The sequence below is a fragment of the Dipodomys ordii genome, unplaced genomic scaffold (genome assembly GCF_000151885.1).
Source record: "Dipodomys ordii isolate 6190 unplaced genomic scaffold, Dord_2.0 Scaffold68, whole genome shotgun sequence".
Lineage (NCBI taxonomy): Eukaryota > Metazoa > Chordata > Mammalia > Rodentia > Heteromyidae > Dipodomys > Dipodomys ordii.
Genome location: NW_012267284.1, coordinates 7,257,646 through 7,277,700, shown reverse-complemented (window position 1 = coordinate 7,277,700; position 20,055 = coordinate 7,257,646). Strand labels below are relative to the sequence as shown.

The following is a 20,055-nucleotide window of genomic DNA, read 5'->3' as shown; positions in this document are numbered from 1 at the left end:
GGGGGGGGGAGAACCTCACTGAGCCCGGAAGAATCACCGCTTCGAGTCCTTCAGGTCTTTGTGGTCACCCCTACCTCTGAGGCAACACTCACCCCGCCGCTTCCCTTCCTGTGGTGGTGGAAGTGTCTGGGGGGAAAAAAAAAAACGCGGGAAGGCACGAGGAACTCTGCGCGCAGGCGCAAGACCAACGTTCGCCTCCGGTCTCAGAACTGTCGCGAGGCTTGGGATAATAAGAGCTCGTGCTCACCACGTTCTAATCACGCCGCTCTAGGGCGGCCACGTGCAGGCGCGAGCGGGCGGGCCGGGTCACGTGGGCTCTTCTCCGCGTGCACCAGCCCGGCCGGCTCTCCTCAGCGTGCGCCAGCCGAGCCCCGCCCCCTCGGTGCCCAGAAACCCCCTCCGCTGGTCGGACCTCGGCCTAAACTAGTTGTAACCCCTTCAGTCTAGTTTCTGGACTACAATAGGCTGAGTTTCACCCCGGCCCCTCCTTTCGGGCGAGATGACACGCCCCATGGAGGAGGACCACGCCCCCACCCCGCCAAACCTTCGGCTGGCGGCGGTGTCCCGCCCCCCCGCCGAGCTTCTCCACTACATTGGCTTAAAGTCTCCCTTGACCCCGCCCTCGAGGCCGGTTTCTTATTATCATTGGCAGGGCCCCGCCTCGGGTCCCGCCTCCTGTCCGGCTCCCTGCTCCCATTGTCTCCTCAGATGCCTCCTGGTCCAGCTATCGTGCTGGGTGTTCGGTTTTCGGGGGTCGTGCTCTTTCTCTGACCAACAAAGCGATCCCGCGGCGGAGAGCCAGATTCTAGAGTTCTGGCGCCTTTTCTTTCTTCCTTAGGACTCACTTTGCTGTCCCAAGGAGGCTGCAGCTATGTCTGTGCTGCGACCTCTCTTGCTTTTGCTGCTGCCTCTGTGTCCTGGTCCTGGACCGGGACCTGGGAGCGAGGCAAAGGTCACCCGGAGTTGTGCAGAGACCCGGCAGGTGTTGGGGGCCCGGGGATATAGCTTAAACCTAATCCCTCCCGCCCTGATCTCAGGTGAGAAGAAAAGAAGACTCTACTATGGAGGGGGGGGGCAGAGGGTGGAGGTGGGTTTTCCCTATTTCACAATAACTCTTACCTTGCAGAGTGCCCGTTATAATAATCTTTTCATCCTGCAGTGCTCTCTTTCCTCCTCCAATAACTTTCCTTAACCGGGAATGGAAATACTGTCCTGCTCACATAATAGCTTTTACTCCACCCCCATATCAGAAATCTCTGATAATTTGCATGCACGCACGCACACTGGTATGTTTCTTCATTACCAGGTTCCCTCTGCTATTTCTCAGGGTCTTCAATGACAATACTCTTTTACTCACCAATAACCCCACCCACCCCAACAATCTGCATTCTTCATCTCAAGGAAGCTATTGGGGAACTCCTTCGAGGTTTGGGGTGACCAGTGTTTGGGGAGGGTCACCTGAAGACACCAATCAGAAACTTGGCCCTCAGGAAAGCTGTCAAATAGAGGATCCCCTGGCTAATAGGGGTTGGCTTTGGGAAGGATGAAGGAGACAATGAGGAGGGGGCAGACAATAGAAAAAGAATCCAGACAGGTGGGAGAGGAAAATATATATACAGTCCCCAGATATGGAGGAGATGGGGAGAAATTCATAATAACCTTTGCCACCCTTCCTTTCCTGTCTCCTCCTGTCCAGGTGAGCACCTCCAGATCTGTCCCCAGGAATACACCTGCTGTTCCAGTGAGACAGAACAGAAGCTGATCAGGGATACTGAGGCCACCTTCCGAGGTCTGCTGGAAGACAGTGGCTCCTTTCTGGTTCACACACTGGCAGCCCGGCACAGAAAGTTTAATGGTGAGGATCTGAGGTCCCCAAGTTTATTTCACACCTCCCATCTGTACCTGTGACCCCAACAGGCTTCCTGTTCCCTCTCCCTACTCCAATCCTAAGGCAGTCCACCTCCACCCAGCCCTGTTCATCACTAGTTCTCATCCCAGACTTTTCCCACGACCCTACCCTCCATCATTCTCAGTCTTCTTAGGTCCCTGAGAGTTGCACTAATTCACTTTTCTCTTTCCATCCCCATCCCTTCCTGCTTTTTCACTGTTCTTTCTCCTTTCCTCCGGCCTCAATCCTTGCCTTTGCTAGAGTTTTTTCGGGAGATGCTCTCCATATCCCAGCATTCCTTGGTCCAGCTCTTCTCACACTCCTATGGCCGCCTGTACTCTCAGCACGCCCTCATCTTCAATGGCTTGTTCTCTCGCCTGCGGGACTACTATGAGAAATCCGGTGAGGGGTTAGATGACACCTTGGCAGATTTCTGGGCCCAGCTCCTGGAGAGAGCCTTCCCCCTGCTGCACCCACAGTACAGCTTCCCCCCTGACTTCCTGCTCTGCCTCACCCGGCTCACTTCAACTACTGATGGCTCTCTGCAGCCCTTCGGGGACTCACCCCGCCGCCTCCGCCTACAGGTGAGGGGTCCTGAGGCCTGAGTTTCAGCTACTTCTGACCTAGTGACCTTCAAACTGTACACCACTCACCTCCAAACTAGTAGTCTCCTTTTTGTGTCCCTGTCACCCCCTGACTTCCTGATTCCCCCACCCTACATTTAGGCCATCTCTGATCTGTCTCAGTGCCTCTGTCACATATGCCTGACACAATGCCCCTTGATCTCTTTTAATTGGGATATCCTTCTCCCCTGTTCTTTGCCCTGTTTGTATTCTCACTCACCTGCCCTCAGCCCTTAGGTTCCTTGTCTAACTCTTCCCTGATCCTAATACCTTCTCCTAGGTCAACTACCCATGAATTAAATAACAGTCAATAGTTAAAGAGCATTTTATTGATAGTATCTCATTTTAATAGTCATAATTTTTGAGGTGTTCTACAGAGGAGAAAAAAATGGAGCTCCCAGAGTATAGCCCTCACAGCCTGTAAGTGGTAACATGAAGTGTGTCTCCCCACCCCAGTCTTCTGCACTCAAGTTCAGTGTGCTAGTACGCAGTCTCTCTGCCTCCAAGCCCCATGCAGCACAAACCCTCTAGCTCTTTCCAAGCCCAGTTCCCTTAGAACCCACTGCCTCTGTACACCACTTAGTAACATTCCACCCACCCCAAGATGATAACCCCATAAGCCTCCCCCTCCCCACTGCTCGTCCCCTTATATCATTGCTCATCTGGACTGATATGTAACTTTGTGGGAGGTTTCTCACCTTCTCTTGTTTTCCCCAGATAACTCGGGCCCTTGTGGCTGCCCGGGCCTTTGTCCAGGGCCTGGAGACTGGAAGAAATGTGGTCAGTGAAACGCTTAAGGTTAGAGGGGGACCAGAGTGTGGGCAGGGTCGGGGTGGTGGGGGAGCGGAGATTTCATGAGGAAGAGATAGGTAGCAGCTGGCGGGAGAGACCTAGCCCTTCCTATGTCAACTTCCAGGTCCTTGACATTCCAGGGTAAGTCAGAAAGGACCAGAGTTGGAGTCTGGTCTCCACTGGGTCATGACATCATGACCTATGACCCTCTCCTGGTCTCTGCTTACATTCCCTGCCAGAGGGCCCATTCATCTCTGTGGTAGTCCAAGATTGGAGTATTGCCACCTCATCCTCTAGGGCCCCTTAATGACACCGCCTTGCCTGATGCTGAAGGCCTTCCTCTACCACCTCATCCTGGGCTTCTAGCTTTACCTCCTCCCTCCCCAGCCCTGATGAGCCTACTGTTGTCCTTGACCTTTTCTTTCCTCACACCCCTCCACCAGGAGCACCCCCTCTTCTTGCATTAAGCTGGATCATTGACCTGGTCCCCTAGGAGCTTCTGCCTCACCTCCATGACAGTCTAGTGGCATGCGTCACCAGCCCTAGATACTCACATCACACACAGCCTGGGAAGGGGGGCCCAGGGTGTTTGGCCCCTCTGTGCCCAGCACCAGGCTTGGCTGAAAACATTCAAAGTTTCTGTGGATGACACAGCTTGGTTCTCTGCTTCCAGGTGTCCATGTCTGAAGGCTGCAAGAAGGCTCTGATGCGTCTGACCGGCTGCCCCCTTTGCCGGGGAATCCCCTCCCTTATGCCATGCAGGGGCTTCTGCCTCAATGTGGCCCATGGCTGTCTCAGCAGCAGGGGACTGGAGCCTGACTGGGGCAGCTATCTGGGTGAGTGGGGTCAAGATAGCCTGGGCTGGAGAAGGGCCCTAAGTAAGGCTGTGGGGTTGGGGAGGGGCTGGTGAGGAGGACCTACAGCCATATTGAGATACTGAGGGGAGACCATGAGGAGGAGGGGAGGGAAGGGGCCCTTAACTCCATGTGCCAACATTTTCCTGCCTCCCAGGAAGGTCCCAGTGAGGATCTGAGGGATCATCTTGATTCAGTGCACTCAGCTTCCTATTCCTCTTTTTCTCTTTCTCCTCCTTGGTCAAGATGGTCTCCTGCTGCTGGCTGAGAAACTCCAGGGCCCCTTTTCCTTTGAGCTGGCTGCTGAGTCCATTGGGGTGAGGATCTCAGAAGGTTTGATGCACCTGCAGGAAAACAGTGTAAAGGTGTCAGCCAAGGTATGAAGGAAGAAGAGGGGGCCAGAGTGTGGGGTACGGAGGAAGGGGAGCCTGGGGGTGAGGCCTAGGGTGTCTGACAGTGTGGAGTGTCAGGAGGACTTGCGGGGTCAGCGTCCGGACGCCGTGCAGGTGAGTATATTGGGGGTCTCTTCCTTGGTACAGGTGTTTCAGGAATGCGGGACCCCCCACCCAGTGCTGGCGCGTAATCGCCGCGCACCAGCACCCTGGGAAGAAGCAAGCAGACCTTGGAGGGCGGCAGCTGAGGAGGAACGCCCCACGACAGCGGCGGGCACCAACCTGCACCGGCTGGTGAGTGGCAGGGCCGGGCGGGTGAGCGTGCATGCGGAGCGGGCAGAGTGCCGAGTGTGCTGCAGCTCGCCCCCCCCCCCCGCGCGCCCTTTCTCTGGCACGCGCAGGTGTGGGAGCTCCGGGAGCGGCTGGGCCGGTTGCGGGGCTTCTGGACGGGGCTGCCCATGACAGTGTGTGAGGACTCCCGCATGGCGGCCGACGCCTCGCAGGAAGCGGCGCCTTGCTGGACGGGACTTGGGCGAGGCCGGTGAGAGCCGAGCACCCTGTGGCAGAGGGCGGGTGGGCCGGCTGGTGAGGGGGAGGGGATGCAGCGTTTGGGGGGATGCTGTGCTCGCAGGTATATGAAGCCTGTGGTCGGGGGTCCACTGACCGAGCAGCTCCACAACCCCGAGCTGGAGGGGGATACCTCGGGCCCCGACGTCCCAACACGACGGCGCAGGTTGCATCTCCGAGCAGCCACAGCCAGGATGAGGGCAGCTGCGCTGGGGCAAGACCTGGACATGAGAGATGCGGGTAAGGCCCAGAGCCCCGCCCACCACCAGTGCCCCGCCCACTGCCCAGAGCCCCACCCCCCCTGCTGCCCCTCCAATCACATCCCACTTTTTCAGCTGTTTCACCCATTTGGGTTCACTTAGGCCTTTGCTGAGCCCCTTATCTTGAAGATAAGAGTTGTGGGGGGGGGGCAGGGAAGCCAGCTGGGGTGACACTGGGCAAGCACCCTAAACTAGAATTAGCCAGAGAAGCAAAACACATTCATTTCCTATCTCCTGTCTTGTCTTTGTCACTCCTCTCCAACCCTTTCTCTATCTGTTTTCTATCTTTTCCTGCTTATCCTCTGTCCCCATCTGTCTGTTTCTGTTGTTGTTGTGGGGTTTTTTTGGTGTTTGTTTCATTTCTTTCCCATTGTCTCTTTCCTGTTCTTCCATTGCTGCCTCTCATCCCCATGTCTGGTGTCTGATGGCTGTCTTCTCTCTGCCTCCATCCCTGTATTTTACCTGTATCTCTCTCCCTTGTCACTTTCTCTGTTTTTATATTGCTTTCTTTCCCCCCACACACACACACACTCCCCACTCCCATCTCTTCTCTCTTTCCTACACCGTCTGTCTCTGCCTCTGTTTCTGTCCTCACAGATGAAGACGGCAGTGGCTCAGGAGGGGGACAGCAATATGCAGACGACTGGAAGGCTGGGGCAGTACCTGTGGCTCCCCCTGCCCGACCACCAAGGCCTCCTCGTCCTCCTCGAAGGGATGGTCCTGGGGGCAAAGGAGGAGGTGGAAGTGCCCGCTACAACCAGGGCAGGAGCAGGAGTCTGGGGACATCTATTGATCTTCACACCCCACCCATCCTCATTCTCTTCCCCTCAGCTCTGGCCCTGCTTGGACCTCGATAACAGGAGAGGGGTGCCCTAGCATCAGAAGGGTTAATGGCCCTTTCCCCTCCTCCCCACTATGGTGGCCTTGAGGAGGAGCGGAGAGGGCTACAGAGAAGGTAGAAAAGGGACTTTGTTGGTGAATGGCTGGGGCCCCAAATCCAGGAGATTCCCATTGGTGGGTTGTGGGAGGGGATGTTCACAGTATTTATTTTTTCATTTGGTAATGGGAAGGGGGTATTTATTTAGGAAGGAGGTGTGGGTCTCAGCCCCTGTAAAGGCTGGGGCTGTTTGTTGATCAGCCCCAACAAGGACAAAGGGAGGGAGGGTTAGATTTGGCATTGAGGGATGGGGTTGAAAAAAGTTGGAAGTGGGAAGGGATGGGATTTTAACGGGCTGTGGGTGGGGTACCAGCTCTTAGAAGTGGGCAAAATTTAGCAGGGTGTGATCTAACACACCCATAATCCTAGCACTTGGGAGTCTGGGCCAGGAAGATGGAGCAATCCCAGGCAAGCCTGGGCTACCTAGTGAATTTGAGATCAGCCTGGGCTACACAGTGAGATCTTATGTCAAAATAAATTAGAAAAGAAAGAAAAGGACAAAGGTGGGTGTTGATGGGGTTCAGGGAAAGGGGCTAGAGTGTATGAGTAGTGGTGGGGCTTGATGGGTCTGGGTTTTGTTTTGTTCAATGTTCACTTTTTAAGCTAAAGTGAAAGGGGTTGGGGGGGGCTCATCTCATGACCTTTGTCATCCCCATATTTCACAGTGTTGGAGTCAATGTTTGTTCATAAATAAATGATCATTTATTGGACTGTGTGGGTGTATGTGTGTGTGTGTGTGTGTGTGTGTGTGTGTATGCCTTTCTGACCCTTTGATGGCCTTCCCTGATCTCTGCCTCCTATCAGGGGCCCCAGGGTGTACCATGACTGGCCCCGTTTCTGCCTGCTTCTTGGCTTTCTGTCTTGGAACTTATCCCCTGTGAGCAGGCTTGGGGAATGACCTCAATCTCCAGGTTGCCTACACTCTAGATCTGAGCATCTTTAGGGATCATAATGGAGACTAAACACATTGGGCAAGGTTTGTTTTACCAACCTGCAAAAGCATTCTTAATACTATCCCTCTCACTGTCTCTGCCTTGATAGTGAGGGACCTCGTTTACAAGTGTCAGCCTCTGGCCCCCTTGTCCCATCCCTGACAAAGTAGGCTTTCAATTTCTCAGGACCTTCTCTCCCTCCCTCCCCTCTCCTCTCCCCTCCCCTTTCCTCTCTCTTATCTCCTCTCCCCTCCCCTCCCCTCCCCTTTCCTCTCCTCTCCCCTCCCCTTTCCTCTCCTGTCCTCCGACCCCCCCTTGAATGAATCTTTTGTTCTACAGAAAACAGAAAACCATATAATTGATTCCCAGATGAAAGAATGCTAAAAACGGTGTATTCCAAGGGCAGGCCCTGTGATCTTTCCTCTGACAAGAGAAAAAGATGCAGGGAAGGAAGGAGGGAGGGAGGGAGAAAACTAGACACACAGAGTCAGTGGAGGAGCAGCTGCTGTGAGGCCTGGCTGGCGGGACAAAGGGAGGGGAGGGGAGGAGCCTGGGTGCTGAGAAAGTTTGTGGGGAAAGTTGAGCTGAGCCAGGAGGGAAGGAACGGGGCGGTGGCTGAGGCGGGCTCTAGGATTCCGACCTGATTTCCCTGCAGCTCCCCTTATGGCCTGGTGAGTAAGTGGGCAAAGGAAGATGATCAATAAGAGGGACCTCTGAATTTATAGAAGGAGCCTTGAGGGGTTCACAGGGGAACCCACAAAAGGCTTAGCAACAGACTGAGCAGTCACCAAGGCTGGAGGAGATGGAGGGCTGAGGTAGTGGGAGGGAATAGAAAAAGAGATGGCTAGAAAGAAACAATAATTTGAGAAACTGTGTCCTGGGGGACTGTGCTGAAGGAGGCAATTAAGGGTGATGCCAGAGGGGGTGGGTAATGTGAACTCCTTTGCCTGGGGGTCAATCCTGGCTCATTAGGGAAGGGGGTTGTCCAGGCTTGTTGAAGGGTCCTTGGCCCAGGATTGTGGGGTGTGATCTGAAAAGGTGGAGCCAGACTTCCAGTTGATTGGGAAGCTTGGGCCTGGAAAAGGATCTTTCTTCTGTTTCCTACTTTCTTTCCCTTCTCTGCCCTCTTCTCAAGCAATGATGGGGTTAAAAAGTAGGATGGGGCTGTGACCATGAGCAACCCTACTTCTTCCCCGTTTTCCTCTTCACCCTCACCCCTGTCCCCCTTATACACTGGGGTCGGCCTCTGCTAGAGGGAGGAAAAGAAGTCGCCTGTATTTAGGTCACAAAGTTGTATTCTCATTACCAAATCACTTCTAGGCAGTCCTCCTAGCTTATCCAACCTGTTCTTATCTGATCTTCATTTCCATCTTATGGTTACCCCTCCTAGACACAGAAGGGGGTGCTCTTGATCCTCATTTGTGTGACCCACAAAGAGGCTCAGGAGGAAGCCAGGAATTTGGCGATGCCCTGGCCAATTGGTCTGATTTCATTTGCAATCAAAGCTCTGCCTTTCTCTCCTTTTCTAAGCCAGCTGAAGCTCAGGGGAAACTCAAGGGCTGAGGGGGGTGTTGGGGGGACGGTAGGCAAGCAAGAGATTGATTCCACGGGGACTAGTAAGAGTTATGGAGCCACCTTTAAGGATCTGGTGTAGAGACCATCCCTAGCTGCTCCTCCCCGCCCCTCCAATTTGGACTCCACTGCAGTCCCAGGAGAAAAGGTTCAACCCCTCTCCTTAGACTCCCCTCCTTCCCCCTCATTTCCCTTCTAGACGCTGACAGAGGCAAAAATCTGCTAACTCAGTGGGCAGACTCAACCAGGGCTGCAAGCAGGCCTGGGGAATGACCCCCCGATCTCCACACAGCGCCTTCCACGGCTGCACGGCTCTCTCAAGCTGTCTCCACCACTGCTTCTGGCCCTGGCTCAGCCCCAGCCCCTTCCTTGTACCACATGGGCCCTATGTCTCCTGTCAGGACTTTGCGGCTTTGGGGGCCTCGGAGCCTGGGGGTAGCTCTGGGCATCTTCATGACCATCGGCTTTGGCCTCCAGCTCTGGGGGGGACCCTTCCAGAGGAGGTGAGTTCCCACCTTGTCTGATGGTTGCCCCCTTCCCTCATGTGTTCCTCCTCATCCTACGTGGGGGTTGTGATTCTTGGGGACTCAGAGGAGCATCTGCACCTGCTTGCGTTTTTTTTTTTTTTTTAACAAAAAGTTACCTGTTCTAGCCAGCTGCTCGTGGCTCATGTCTGTAATCCTAAGTACTCAGGAAGCTGAGATCTGAGACTCATGGCTCAAAACTAGCCAGAGCAAGAAAGTCCATAAGACTCTTGTCTCCAATTAACCACCGAAGAGTTGGAAATGAAGCTGTGTGCTGGTGGCCCATGCCTCTAAGCCTAACTATTTAGGAGGCTGAGATCTGAGGACTGAGGTTCAAATATAGCCTGGGGAGAAAAGTCTGCAAGCCTCTTATCTCCAATTAACCAAAAAAAACCAGAAGTGGATCTGTGGCTCTAGTGGTAGAGCACTACCTTTGAGCATAAAAAAGCTCAAGGACAGCACCTAGGCTCAGAGTTCAAGCTCTAGGATCTGCATTTTGTTGTCTGTTGTTAGAAGTGAAGCTGTGGCTCAAGTGGAGTGCTAGCCTTGAATGAATAAACTAAGGGGCAGTGCTCAGGCCCTGAGTTCAACTTCTAGTACCAGTACAGAAAAAAGTTACCTACTGGTCTAGGAAGGTGGCTCAGTGGTAGAGTGCTTGCCAGGTTCGATTCTTCAGCACCACATAAGCAGAAAAAGCTGGAAGTGGCACTGTGGCTCAAGTGGTAGAGGACTAGCCTTGAACTGAAGAGCTGAGGAAAGCACCCAGGCCCAGAGTTCAGGCCCCACCACTGACAAAAAAAAAAAAAGTTAGCTGCTCTGCTTGTGTGGAGGGATGCTTCACTTGCCCCTCTCGTATCTTCCCAGGCTCCCTGGGCTGCAGCTTCGACAGCCCTGGGCCCCATCCCTGGGACCAGACGTTCAGTCCTGCATCCCTCGGCAGCACCTTGTGTTCCTGAAGACACACAAATCTGGAAGCAGCTCCGTGCTGAACCTGCTTCATCGCTATGGGGACCGACATGGGCTGCGCTTCGCCCTCCCTGCCCGCTACCAGTTTGGCTACCCAAGACTTTTCCAGGCCTCTCGGGTCAAAGGCTACAATCCCCATGGTGGAGGTACCCAGCCCTCCTTCCACATCCTCTGTCACCATATGAGATTCAACTTGAAAGAGGTGAGGGGTGCAGTGGGTGGGAGCAGATAAGGAAAGAGGTGCTCTGGCCTGCGGCCGGTGGCTCACGCCTCTAATCCTAGCTATTCAGGAGGCTGAGATCTGAGGATTGTGGTTCAAAACCAGCCTGGGCAGGAAAGTCCATGAGACTCTGATCTCCAATTAACCACCGGAAAACTGGAAGGGGCGCTGTGGCTCAAGTGGTAGAGTGCTAGCCTTGAGGTGAAGAGCTGAGGAAAGCGCCCAGGCCCAGAGGTCAAGCCCTACAACCGGTGTGGGGGGAAGGGTTCTCAGGCCCCAGGCCCCATGACCAAGACCACCAGGAAAAGGATGGGAATGCCTAACACCCAGACTCTTCCCTCCCTCTTCCAGGCATCATAGGAGCCACAAATAGGGGATTCAATGTTACCATCTCCACAGGTGTCCTTTGTCCAAGAGATTTCTAGAAGCCAGTCTTCCCTGCCTCCCTGTGTGGGATCAACTCCAGTCTCTTTCCTTGACTCTTTCCCTAGAGTCAGTTCCCTTCCAGTCTTGAAGCCCCTCCCATCCCCTAGATCTTCCTCCACCTGACCTTCATGCTGTTCCCCTCCATGATGGTACCTCAGCCCTTGCTCCAAGACCAGTGTCTTCTCACTAGAGGCCTCACTACAGAGGCCTCCTGTCCGTTCTGTGTCAAGTCCTCAGCCAAGCACAGCAGAAGCGTAGGACAGAAAGCTGAGTGTGGTGGCCCAGCCCTGTAATCCTAGCACTTAGGCTGAAACAGGAGGAATTATGAGTTTGCAGCCAGCCTAGGGTACATAGTAAAACCTTGTCTCAAGCAAGAATAGTTGGGCAAGATTGGGCGGGGTGGCTCATGCCTTTATTCCCAACTATTCGGGAGATAGAGATCAAGATTGAGGTTTGAGGCTGGGGGTGGGGAACAGGGAAACATTAGCAAAGTCCCATCTCAACCAACAAGACAAATGTGGGGAATCATACCTGTAGTGTCAGTTACTTGGGAGGAATAGGTAGGAGGATCATTGTCTGAGACTAGACCCTGGCAAAAACATGAGATCTAAGCCATAGATCAAGTGGTAGAACACCTGTGCAGCAATTGAGATGAACACATGCACTCTCACCCTTCACTGAAGACTTACTCCTTCCCTGCATGCACATATTTGCACAAAGGCATAACTCAGCCTGATTCCCATTGGCCTTGATAAGAAGTAGAATTCCAAGTCCCAACCTGAGGGCAGCATTCTACCAAGTGGACAAAGTTCCCTAGTGCCCTAGTCCAAGTGTGGTGTGTGTGTATGTGTGTGTATGTGTGCGTGTGTGTGTGTGCATGCACACGTGTGCACCAATACTGGAATTTGAACTCAGGGCCTTGTGCTCTCCTTTAGCTTTTTTGCTCAAGGCTGGTGTTCTACTACTTGAGCCATCAAGCTCCACTTCCAGTTTTTGGGTGGTTAATCAAAGCTAAGAATCTCCCACACTGGGATTCTCAGATCTCAGCTTCCTGAGTAGATAGAATTACAGGTGTGAGCTACAGGCACTTGACTCAAAGTGAATCTTGTAGCTAGTTACAGAATCAGAGATTTCTCAGCAGGGCTGTGAGAAACTGGAGGATCAGCAGGACCTTGATTTGCCTGGGCTTACTTTCTCAGTTATCATCTTATCTTTATTGTTCTTCCTCCCTATGTCCTCCTTCTCTCTTCTGCAGGTTCTTCAGGTCATGCCTCCAGACAGCTTTTTCTTCTCCATTGTCCGAGACCCAGCAGCTTTGGCCCGCTCAGCCTTTTCCTACTATAAATCCACCTCATCAGCCTTCCGCAAGGCACCATCTTTGGCTGCCTTCCTTGCTAATCCTCGAGCCTTCTACCGACCTGGTGCCCGTGGAGACCATTATGCCCGCAACTTACTATGGTTTGACTTTGGCCTGCCCTTCCCTCCAGAGATGAGGACCAAAGGAGGGAATCCCAATCTCCTTAAAGACTCCAACTCTCTCCATATACATGTCTTACCTTCTGGTGCTGGCTCTAGAGCCCAAGTGCCAGATCCTAATGCTCTTTTCCAGCCTGTTCCCACAGTAGCTGATGGCCACAGCCAGCCAGCCAGCCCTGCCACTTTAGATTTGGAATCTTCATCCTTCATCCAATGGGGTCTAGCCTGGCTAGATTCTGTCTTTGACTTGGTCATGGTAGCTGAATACTTTGATGAATCATTGGTCCTGCTGGCAGATGCCCTGTGCTGGGGTCTGGATGATGTGGTAGGCTTCATGCACAATGCTCAGGCTGGAGGTGGGCAGGGTCACAGTGCTGCCAGCAACAGTGAATTGACTCCTGATGATCAGCTGCTGACTGCACGTGCACGAGCCTGGAACAACTTAGACTGGGCTCTCTATCTCCACTTCAATCGTAGTCTCTGGGCACGGATAGAACAATTTGGTCAGAGAAAGCTTCAACGTGCTGTGGCAGAGCTCCGGGCACGAAGAGAGGCCTTGGCTAAACATTGCCTGGTGGGAGGTGAGGCTTTAGACCCCAAGTACATCACAGATCGTAAGCTCCGTCCCTTCCAGTTTGGATCCTCTAAGGTTTTGGGCTATGTACTTCAGAGTGGACTGAGCCCCCAAGACCAGGAAGAGTGTGAACGCTTGGCTACCCCCGAGCTACAGTACAAGGACAAGTTGGATGCCAAGCAGTTCCCCCCTATAGTCACACAGACCCTCAAGACTTCAAGGCTACTTTCCCCATAGGCATCAGACTACAAAATATGCATGACACATGCGATGATCAACCGTGGAGGAGGCCAGAAGCAATCTTTGCTTCTCTTGCAGGGGCTGAAACGTTGCAGGCCTCAGGCCTCAAGTCTTCTGGCCTTGGCCTGAGAACCACAGCAGCAACTCTCTCCAGGATGTCCATTTTGTTCCTTCTCCTTCCCAACCCCGAAGGCAGGTCCAGGTGGTGGTGCTCTTCAAAGCCCCCAGGAGGGGAAGAAAGATGGCGTGCCTCAGGGAAAGTTTGGGGCCTGGGGAATTGCAATGACACATCCATTTCCTAGGAAGTGTTTGTTGTGTGCATTTCACTGTGCAATGTTTGTTGAATGAATAAATGACATGAAACGTTCGCTTGATTTATATAGGGCAGAATAGGGAGGGATAGTGAATCTTCCTGGCAGAAGCGAGGTTGGAAAGGATTCCTTTAACTATTTAAAGGAAGCCAACCTGCCTTCTCTCTGCCTCCCAGACCCCGTTAACCTCCTCTACCCGCTACGCAGATTTCCCCGGCCACGCCCACCCGCTTCCGCTTCCTGTGTGTGTGTCTATCCAGTCATTCCGTCCCGCCCCTGGGTTCCGGTGTCTCCGGCTTTGGGTTCCGGGTTGGTTGCCCGGGTTTCCGGACCCGGCTGGTTTCTGGGGGCCGAGAGCTGCGGCCTTGGGGTGTCGTCCCGGCCTCGGCCCCGGCCCGGCCCGGCCCCGGTCCCCCCATGGAGTCCCAATGCGATTACTCGATGTACTTCCCGGCCGTGCCGCTGCCGCCGCGCGCGGAGCTAGCAGGGGACCCGGGCCGGTACCGGGCGCTGCCCCGGCGTAACCATCTGTATTTGGGGGAGACCGTCCGCTTCCTGCTGGTGCTGCGTTGTCGGGGCGGCGCGGGGCCCGGCGCCGGGGGCAGCACGGGCCTGGGCTCCCGGGGGGCCTGGGCGGAGCTGGCGACCGCCCTGGCTGCCCTGGCCTCGGTCAGCGCCGGAGGCGTGCTGCCAGGAGGAGGGGGCACCGGAGACCGGGACCCCGAGCCCCCCGGGGGAGGGGACCCCGGGGGCGGGGGCCTGTTCCGAGGCTGCAGCCCCCTTCTCACCCACGGCCCGGGCCCTGCTACCTCAGGGGGAGCGACCACGGTGAGGAGCTCGGGTGGACACCCCGGACGGGGCCGGGTAGTGGTTTGCTGGGAGCCAGAAACGGTTTGGGAGATGAACACTGGGAGCCTAAGTCAGGGGGCAGATGACAGCGATGGGGTGGACACTGAGGACTGTCGGGCCCTGCAGGCTTTACTTCTCCTCTACTCCCTCTTGACCTCTTTGCCCCTTTGCACAACTCCAGCTGCCTGTGGAGGAACCGATTGTGTCCACAGATGAGGTCATCTTCCCACTTACGGTTTCACTGGATAGACTGCCTCCAGGGACACCCAAGGCCAAGGTAAGATGGGGAGGGAGGAGCTGCTGGCCTCATTCAGGCAGCCTTTAAGACTGGGCTATTCACCTCCTCTTGACTTGGGAATGTGATCGGTGTCTCCTGTACTCAGATTGTAGTGACTGTATGGAAGCGGGAGGTTGAGGCACCAGAGGTCAGAGACCAAGGCTACCTGCGCTTACTGCAGACACGATCTCCTGGGGAGACCTTCCGGGGCGAGCAGAACACATTCAAGGCCCAAGGTGGGAAGGAGGCTGCAAATGGGAAAAGCTGGGGCCTGGGCTTTTGAAGGCAGAGTGGAGAGGCAATCCTGGAAGGTAATGGGATCCACATCAGACCTTTTTTTTTTTTTGGCTCGGTCCTCTCTGCAGTGAGCACCCTACTGACGCTGCTGCCCCCACCAGTTCTGAAATGCCGGCAGTTCACTGTGGCTGGCAAACATTTGACTGTGCTCAAGGGTGAGTGGACCCGCTGGCTTGATGCTCAGGGAGTTGAAAGGGGGTTGGGTGGCAGTTATTTGGGGGCAGTTTGGTAGAGATGGGTCAGTTTTCCTGGGCAAAGGTGGGGCCTGAAGGGTCTGGCTACTTTCTGAGCAGGACTGGTTACCTCCAACAGTGCTGAACAGCTCCTCCCAGGAGGAGATCTCCATCTGGGATATCCGAATCCTCCCCAACTTCAATGCCAATTATCTACCTGTCATGCCTGATGGCTCTGTGCTGCTGGTGGACAATGTCTGGTGAGATCATGGGCACGGGCAGGGCCATGAAGCCTTGGGGACAGGGACAGGAGCATAACAGGATCATGGCGTGCCCTCCTCTCTCCTAGTCACCAGTCTGGAGAAGTCTCCATGGGCTCCTTCTGCCGGCTCCCTAGTACCTCTGGCTGTTTCCCCTGTCCACTTAGTGCCCTGGAGGAACACAACTTCCTGTTTCAGCTGCGAGGGGGTGAACAGCCCCCTCCAGGGGCCAAGGAGGTGAGCACAAGGGGCTGAAGTATTGCTGGGAAGAAGACAAGAAAAGGCAAGTGGGAGGGAAAGGCCAGGGAACTGTGATACATGAGAAGTCTGCCTTCGTGTGGTTCCTAGGGCCTCGAAGTTCCTCTGATTGCTGTGGTCCAGTGGTCCACCCCAAAGCTGCCCTTCACCCAGAGCATCTATACCCATTATCGGTGAGTGTGTGGCAGCCCCTGCCAGGCACCCTTCTGCTCACATCTCTGCCTAACACATCCAGCTTCCCTCTCTCCCTGCTCCCAGCCTGCCCAGCGTTCGCCTCGACCGCCCCTGCTTTGTGATGACCGCTTCTTGTGAGTCCCCTGTTCGGACCTATGAGCGTTTCACTGTCACCTACACACTGCTCAACAACCTCCAAGACTTCCTTGCTGTGAGGCTTGTGTGGACCCCGGAACATGCACAGGCTGGTGGGTCAGCTGCTGAGTTGGGACCTTGTCCCCGGGATGGGAGAGGAAGAGGAAGACAAGGAGATAGGGCCGTGAGAACAGGACAAATCGCCCAGTAGGTGCTTCATGGCTCTGCACTGGGGTAGTCTCCCCAGCATCACAGATGGAGTTAAGAGGCAGTTGGGTAGATTTGAAGGCAGACTGTAGATCTCTGCATTTATTTGTCATATCAACCTCTTAAGTCTCGGTCCTTATCTCTACTGTGGGGCAAATAACACATCATGGGTTATGCACATCCCTGAATTAGTACAGACCTCAGCATACAGTATCAGCTACTGCCACCCTTAAACCCTTAGCAAAAGATAACATTTCCTCAGTTTATTCCACAGAATGGCTTTTGGATCTCCTTCAGCTGAGCTGGTAAAGGCGTGTGGGAGCTGAGGAAGGCTGTCCGGTGCTCATGGGTGCTGTTTCTGCCCCCCAGGCAAGCAGCTGTGTGAGGAGGAGCGCCGGGCCATGCAGGCAGCCCTGGACTCCATCGTCTGCCACACGCCCCTCAACAACCTCGGCTTCTCCAGGAAGGGCAGTGCCCTCACCTTCAGTGTGGCCTTCCAGGCCCTGAGGACAGGGCTCTTTGAGGTAGGCGAGCAGTCTGGGCCCCTTGCTTAGATGCAGGAAGTGTGACGGGTGGTACTAGAGGGCCGAGCAGAGGGAGCCACCCCCCTGGGCCCATCCAGCGGGAAGATGATGTGAAGGTCTGGGCTGCACAGCCATCCGCCATACTCACTCACCCGCATCTTCACACCTAGCTGAGCCAACACATGAAACTGAAGCTGCAATTCACCGCCAGTGTGTCCCACCCTCCGCCTGAGGCCCGGCCCCTCTCCCGAAAGAGCAGCCCCAGCAGCCCTGCAGTGCGGGACTTGGTGGAGAGGCACCAGGCCAGCCTAGGCCGCTCTCAGTCCTTCTCCCACCAGCAGCCTTCCCGCAGCCACCTCATGAGGTAGGAGTCAGGGAAGGCGTGGCACTGCTAGAGCGGAAGCTGGGAGCAGGGAGTGGGGAAGGGGGCAGAGTCTGAGCAGAGCCTACCATCTTTACCCTCTCCCAGGTCAGGCAGTGTGATGGAGCGCAGGGCCATCACACCCCCTGTGGCCTCCCCCGTTGGCCGGCCCCTCTACCTGCCCCCGGACAAGGCTGTGCTGTCTCTGGACAAGATTGCCAAGCGCGAGTGCAAGGTTCTGGTGGTGGAGCCCGTCAAGTAGTTTGACTTCCTGCACGCTCGCTCCAGAACCCCAAAGCCCCCGGAGGGCTCCTCACTTCCCAGGCCATGCCTCCTGCCATGGGGGAAAGCCTGTCTGTGTCTACTGATGAGGGATGGGGCAGAAGCTGTGAAGTAGCTGGGCCAGCTGCAGTGCGAGGCCAACAGTGTTCTCCTGAGGTCCTGTGGGGGGGCTGGCCCCACCCCAGGCAGGGCAGGGCAGGGCTCCAAGAACTCCCTTGCCCCTGCCCTTCACCCCTCTTCTAAGTTTACAGAGTATTTTCCTCATTCCCATTACATTCTTCCCACCTCAGACATTCCCCCACCCACTCACAGGGCTGAGATTAGAGGGTGGTGATGGCAAAGGGACCCCGATAATAACCTCCTGCCGCAGGGGTCGGGGACACAGTTAGGTAGCCTCCTTCTGCCCTCATGTTTACGTTGGCAGCCTGAAGCACTTTAAGTTGTCCTTTTTTTTTTTTTTTTTTGGTCTGTCTCTGTAACTTATTCCAACTCCAGCTTCCAACTGAAATAAGACTATTAAATGCCTGTTCAGGAGGAAGAATGACTGTTATTCAATGTGTTGATGGAGAAGGCAAACCATTCGGGGTCCCCTCACGCCCTTCCTGTTTTTCCAGTGCCCAGCATGGCCCTGTGCTCCATGCATTAAGATACAAAACTGTCTCTTAAGAAAGAAGGTAAAAGATGCCTTTTGTTGTATCACAAACTTTATAATCCCAGCTACTTGAGAGATGAAGACAGGAAGATAGCAGTTCAAGCCTAATCTGGGCAAATGTTAGCAAGACCCCATCGCAAAAAACAAGTTGGATGCATGGTGCATGCTATAATTTCACCTACCTGGGAAGTAGAGGTAGGAGGATGTCAGTTCAGGAAGAGTGTATGCAAAGTTAGCATCATCACCATGAGGTTCTATTTGAAAAACAAAAGGACTGGGCACATGTCTCAGAGTGGTAGAGCACTTGCTAGTGGAGACCCTGGGTTCAGTCCCCAGTGCCACATGGGTAAAAAAGGTAGAAAACAGCCTGCCTCCCCACCCTCATCTCTGAGTCCAGGAACATCAATCAGACTCATGTTTATTAGGAGAAAGAAAGAGGGCAGAAATCTCTTTGCTTTTGTTCCCCTTAACCTCGGCCCATCCAGTGGGGTTGGGAAGGTGGGTGAACCGCAGGCCCTGGTTCTAGCAAGCTGAGAAAGAGGTGGAGTTTGCGGGTGCTCCTCATCCCTGAGGTCCACAGACTCAAGTCTGCTTGTCCAGCCCTCGCCCTCCAGCAAGCTCAGACATCAATGGGCTCCCGGCCTCGATTCTGCCTCTTCACCACAAACACTCTCTGTCCCGACACCGTCACCAGCAGCGTGTGTTCTCCGAAGACCACTGGAGGGGAGATATATTTTCCCCCGGCCCGGGAGAAGGGAGCACAGCATCAGTGGGTGTCATGGCCTCCGTTGGGTCATGCAGAAACTGGGTGGGCTCAAAGGTAGAGACTGGACGAGAGGCCACTGAAATCTTCCTCCTCGTCCTTATTCTGATATTGGGGGGCTACCAAAGGGAAGAAAGTAGGGAGCCAGGGGCCCCAGGAAGAGTTGGTGGGAGTCAATGGGAATAAAATTTGTTTTGTTTCTAAGCAAAGAAGCCTCTGGAACACCCTGCACACACACACCTGGGGCAGGGGCTGGGACTCACCAGACAGGCGCTTGAAGGGGACATTCGTGCCATGATGCAGGCGGAACCCGCAGGCCGTGCTGACCAGCTCAGATATGGCACTGGCTGCCTGCTCATCATTCTCCAGATCCCCAGAGGACTGCATAGGGAGGGAGGCGGAGGGAGGTGCGGAAATGAGGGCAGGTGCTGGGAAGGAATCCCAGCCCAGGCCCTCTGGTTGTCAACACAGGTTCATCCTCCAGTAGCCCCAGGTCACCTAAAACATGTTCCCTACCATCCTCAATACTGCCTTCCTCTGCAGAATAGCAACCTATCCAGCTCTTTACTCTCTTCCATGAGGTATACTTGCCTGCGTGTCTGCCCCCTACTGGCACATTTCACACTGGCTGCCCTGACTGCAGACTTGCAAACATAAATATCCCCTTGTTCTTGGGATGACTATAGACCAGGCTTCCTTTTTTCTGGTGATTGCCTCAACTTCCTCTCCCTACTTCTTTAAGTAGATGAAGTTCCCTTTCTCTTTGTTCTCAGACATCTGTGTATTGGGAAGAACAATACCTGTCTTGAGCTCAAGCTACCTCAAGCTCAGCAGCCATCAAAATTTCCCTATCCATCTTCCCAAACAACTTCCTCTCTTCATTTCTATATTTTTCTAGGCCTCTCACTTCAAAGACCCACTAGATGAAGTACCTACAAGTACCTTGATCTAACCCTTACGAAGGGCTATTTTAAATTTTCTTTTTTGGAGGGTATGGGGGGGGACAGTCCAGGGGCTTAAACTCTATACCTGGGCTCTGTCCCTGAGCTCCTTTTTTTTTTGGCCAGTCCTGGGGTTTGAACTCAACATGGGTGCTGTCCCTGAGCTTCTTGTGCTCAAGGCTAGTGCTCTACTACAGCAACACTTCCGGCTTTTTCTGGGTAGTGTATTGGAGATAAAAGTCTCACAGACTTTTCTGCCTGGGCTGACTTGGAACTGTGATCCTCAGATCCTGAACTATTTTTGCTCAAGGTTGGCACTTGAGTGACAGCACCATTTCCAGTTTTTTT

General features: G+C 54.3%; 4 protein-coding genes across 4 annotated transcripts in view; 3 read left to right on the top strand and 1 right to left on the bottom strand.

The window, feature by feature from the left end:
• The first annotated feature begins 871 nt into the window (after positions 1–871).
• On the top strand, positions 872–6,266 carry Gpc2 (glypican 2). The gene is made up of 10 exons (XM_013023478.1): positions 872–1,037; positions 1,697–1,855; positions 2,150–2,472; positions 3,229–3,309; positions 3,977–4,139; positions 4,404–4,534; positions 4,697–4,843; positions 4,951–5,090; positions 5,181–5,356; positions 5,974–6,266. The coding sequence occupies exons 1-10, from the start codon at positions 872–874 to the stop codon at positions 6,231–6,233; spliced, it is 1,746 nt and encodes a 581-aa protein (XP_012878932.1). The 3' UTR covers positions 6,234–6,266.
• A 2,914-nt stretch (positions 6,267–9,180) lies between these two features.
• On the top strand, positions 9,181–13,518 carry Gal3st4 (galactose-3-O-sulfotransferase 4). Its single transcript, XM_013023473.1, has 3 exons — positions 9,181–9,320; positions 10,206–10,509; positions 12,209–13,518. The coding sequence occupies exons 1-3, from the start codon at positions 9,196–9,198 to the stop codon at positions 13,238–13,240; spliced, it is 1,461 nt and encodes a 486-aa protein (XP_012878927.1). The 5' UTR covers positions 9,181–9,195; the 3' UTR covers positions 13,241–13,518.
• Positions 13,519–13,811: 293 nt separating this feature from the next.
• On the top strand, positions 13,812–17,892 carry LOC105990971 (chromosome unknown open reading frame, human C7orf43). The gene is made up of 11 exons (XM_013023519.1): positions 13,812–14,382; positions 14,585–14,680; positions 14,787–14,916; positions 15,046–15,132; positions 15,290–15,410; positions 15,500–15,647; positions 15,759–15,841; positions 15,927–16,090; positions 16,554–16,708; positions 16,879–17,072; positions 17,178–17,892. Exons 1-11 carry the CDS (start codon positions 13,972–13,974, stop codon positions 17,329–17,331), a joined length of 1,743 nt encoding a protein of 580 aa, XP_012878973.1. The 5' UTR covers positions 13,812–13,971; the 3' UTR covers positions 17,332–17,892.
• A 511-nt stretch (positions 17,893–18,403) lies between these two features.
• Lamtor4 (late endosomal/lysosomal adaptor, MAPK and MTOR activator 4) overlaps positions 18,404–20,055 on the bottom strand; it is an 11,325-nt gene continuing 9,673 nt past the window's right edge. Inside the window, exons 3-4 of the mRNA XM_013023520.1 lie at positions 19,030–19,147; positions 18,404–18,720 (exon numbers count right to left, since the gene is read on the bottom strand). Of these exons, the coding sequence (XP_012878974.1) occupies positions 18,623–18,720; positions 19,030–19,147 (216 nt within the window). The 3' untranslated portion in view covers positions 18,404–18,622. The remainder of the gene's footprint in view (positions 18,721–19,029; positions 19,148–20,055) is intronic.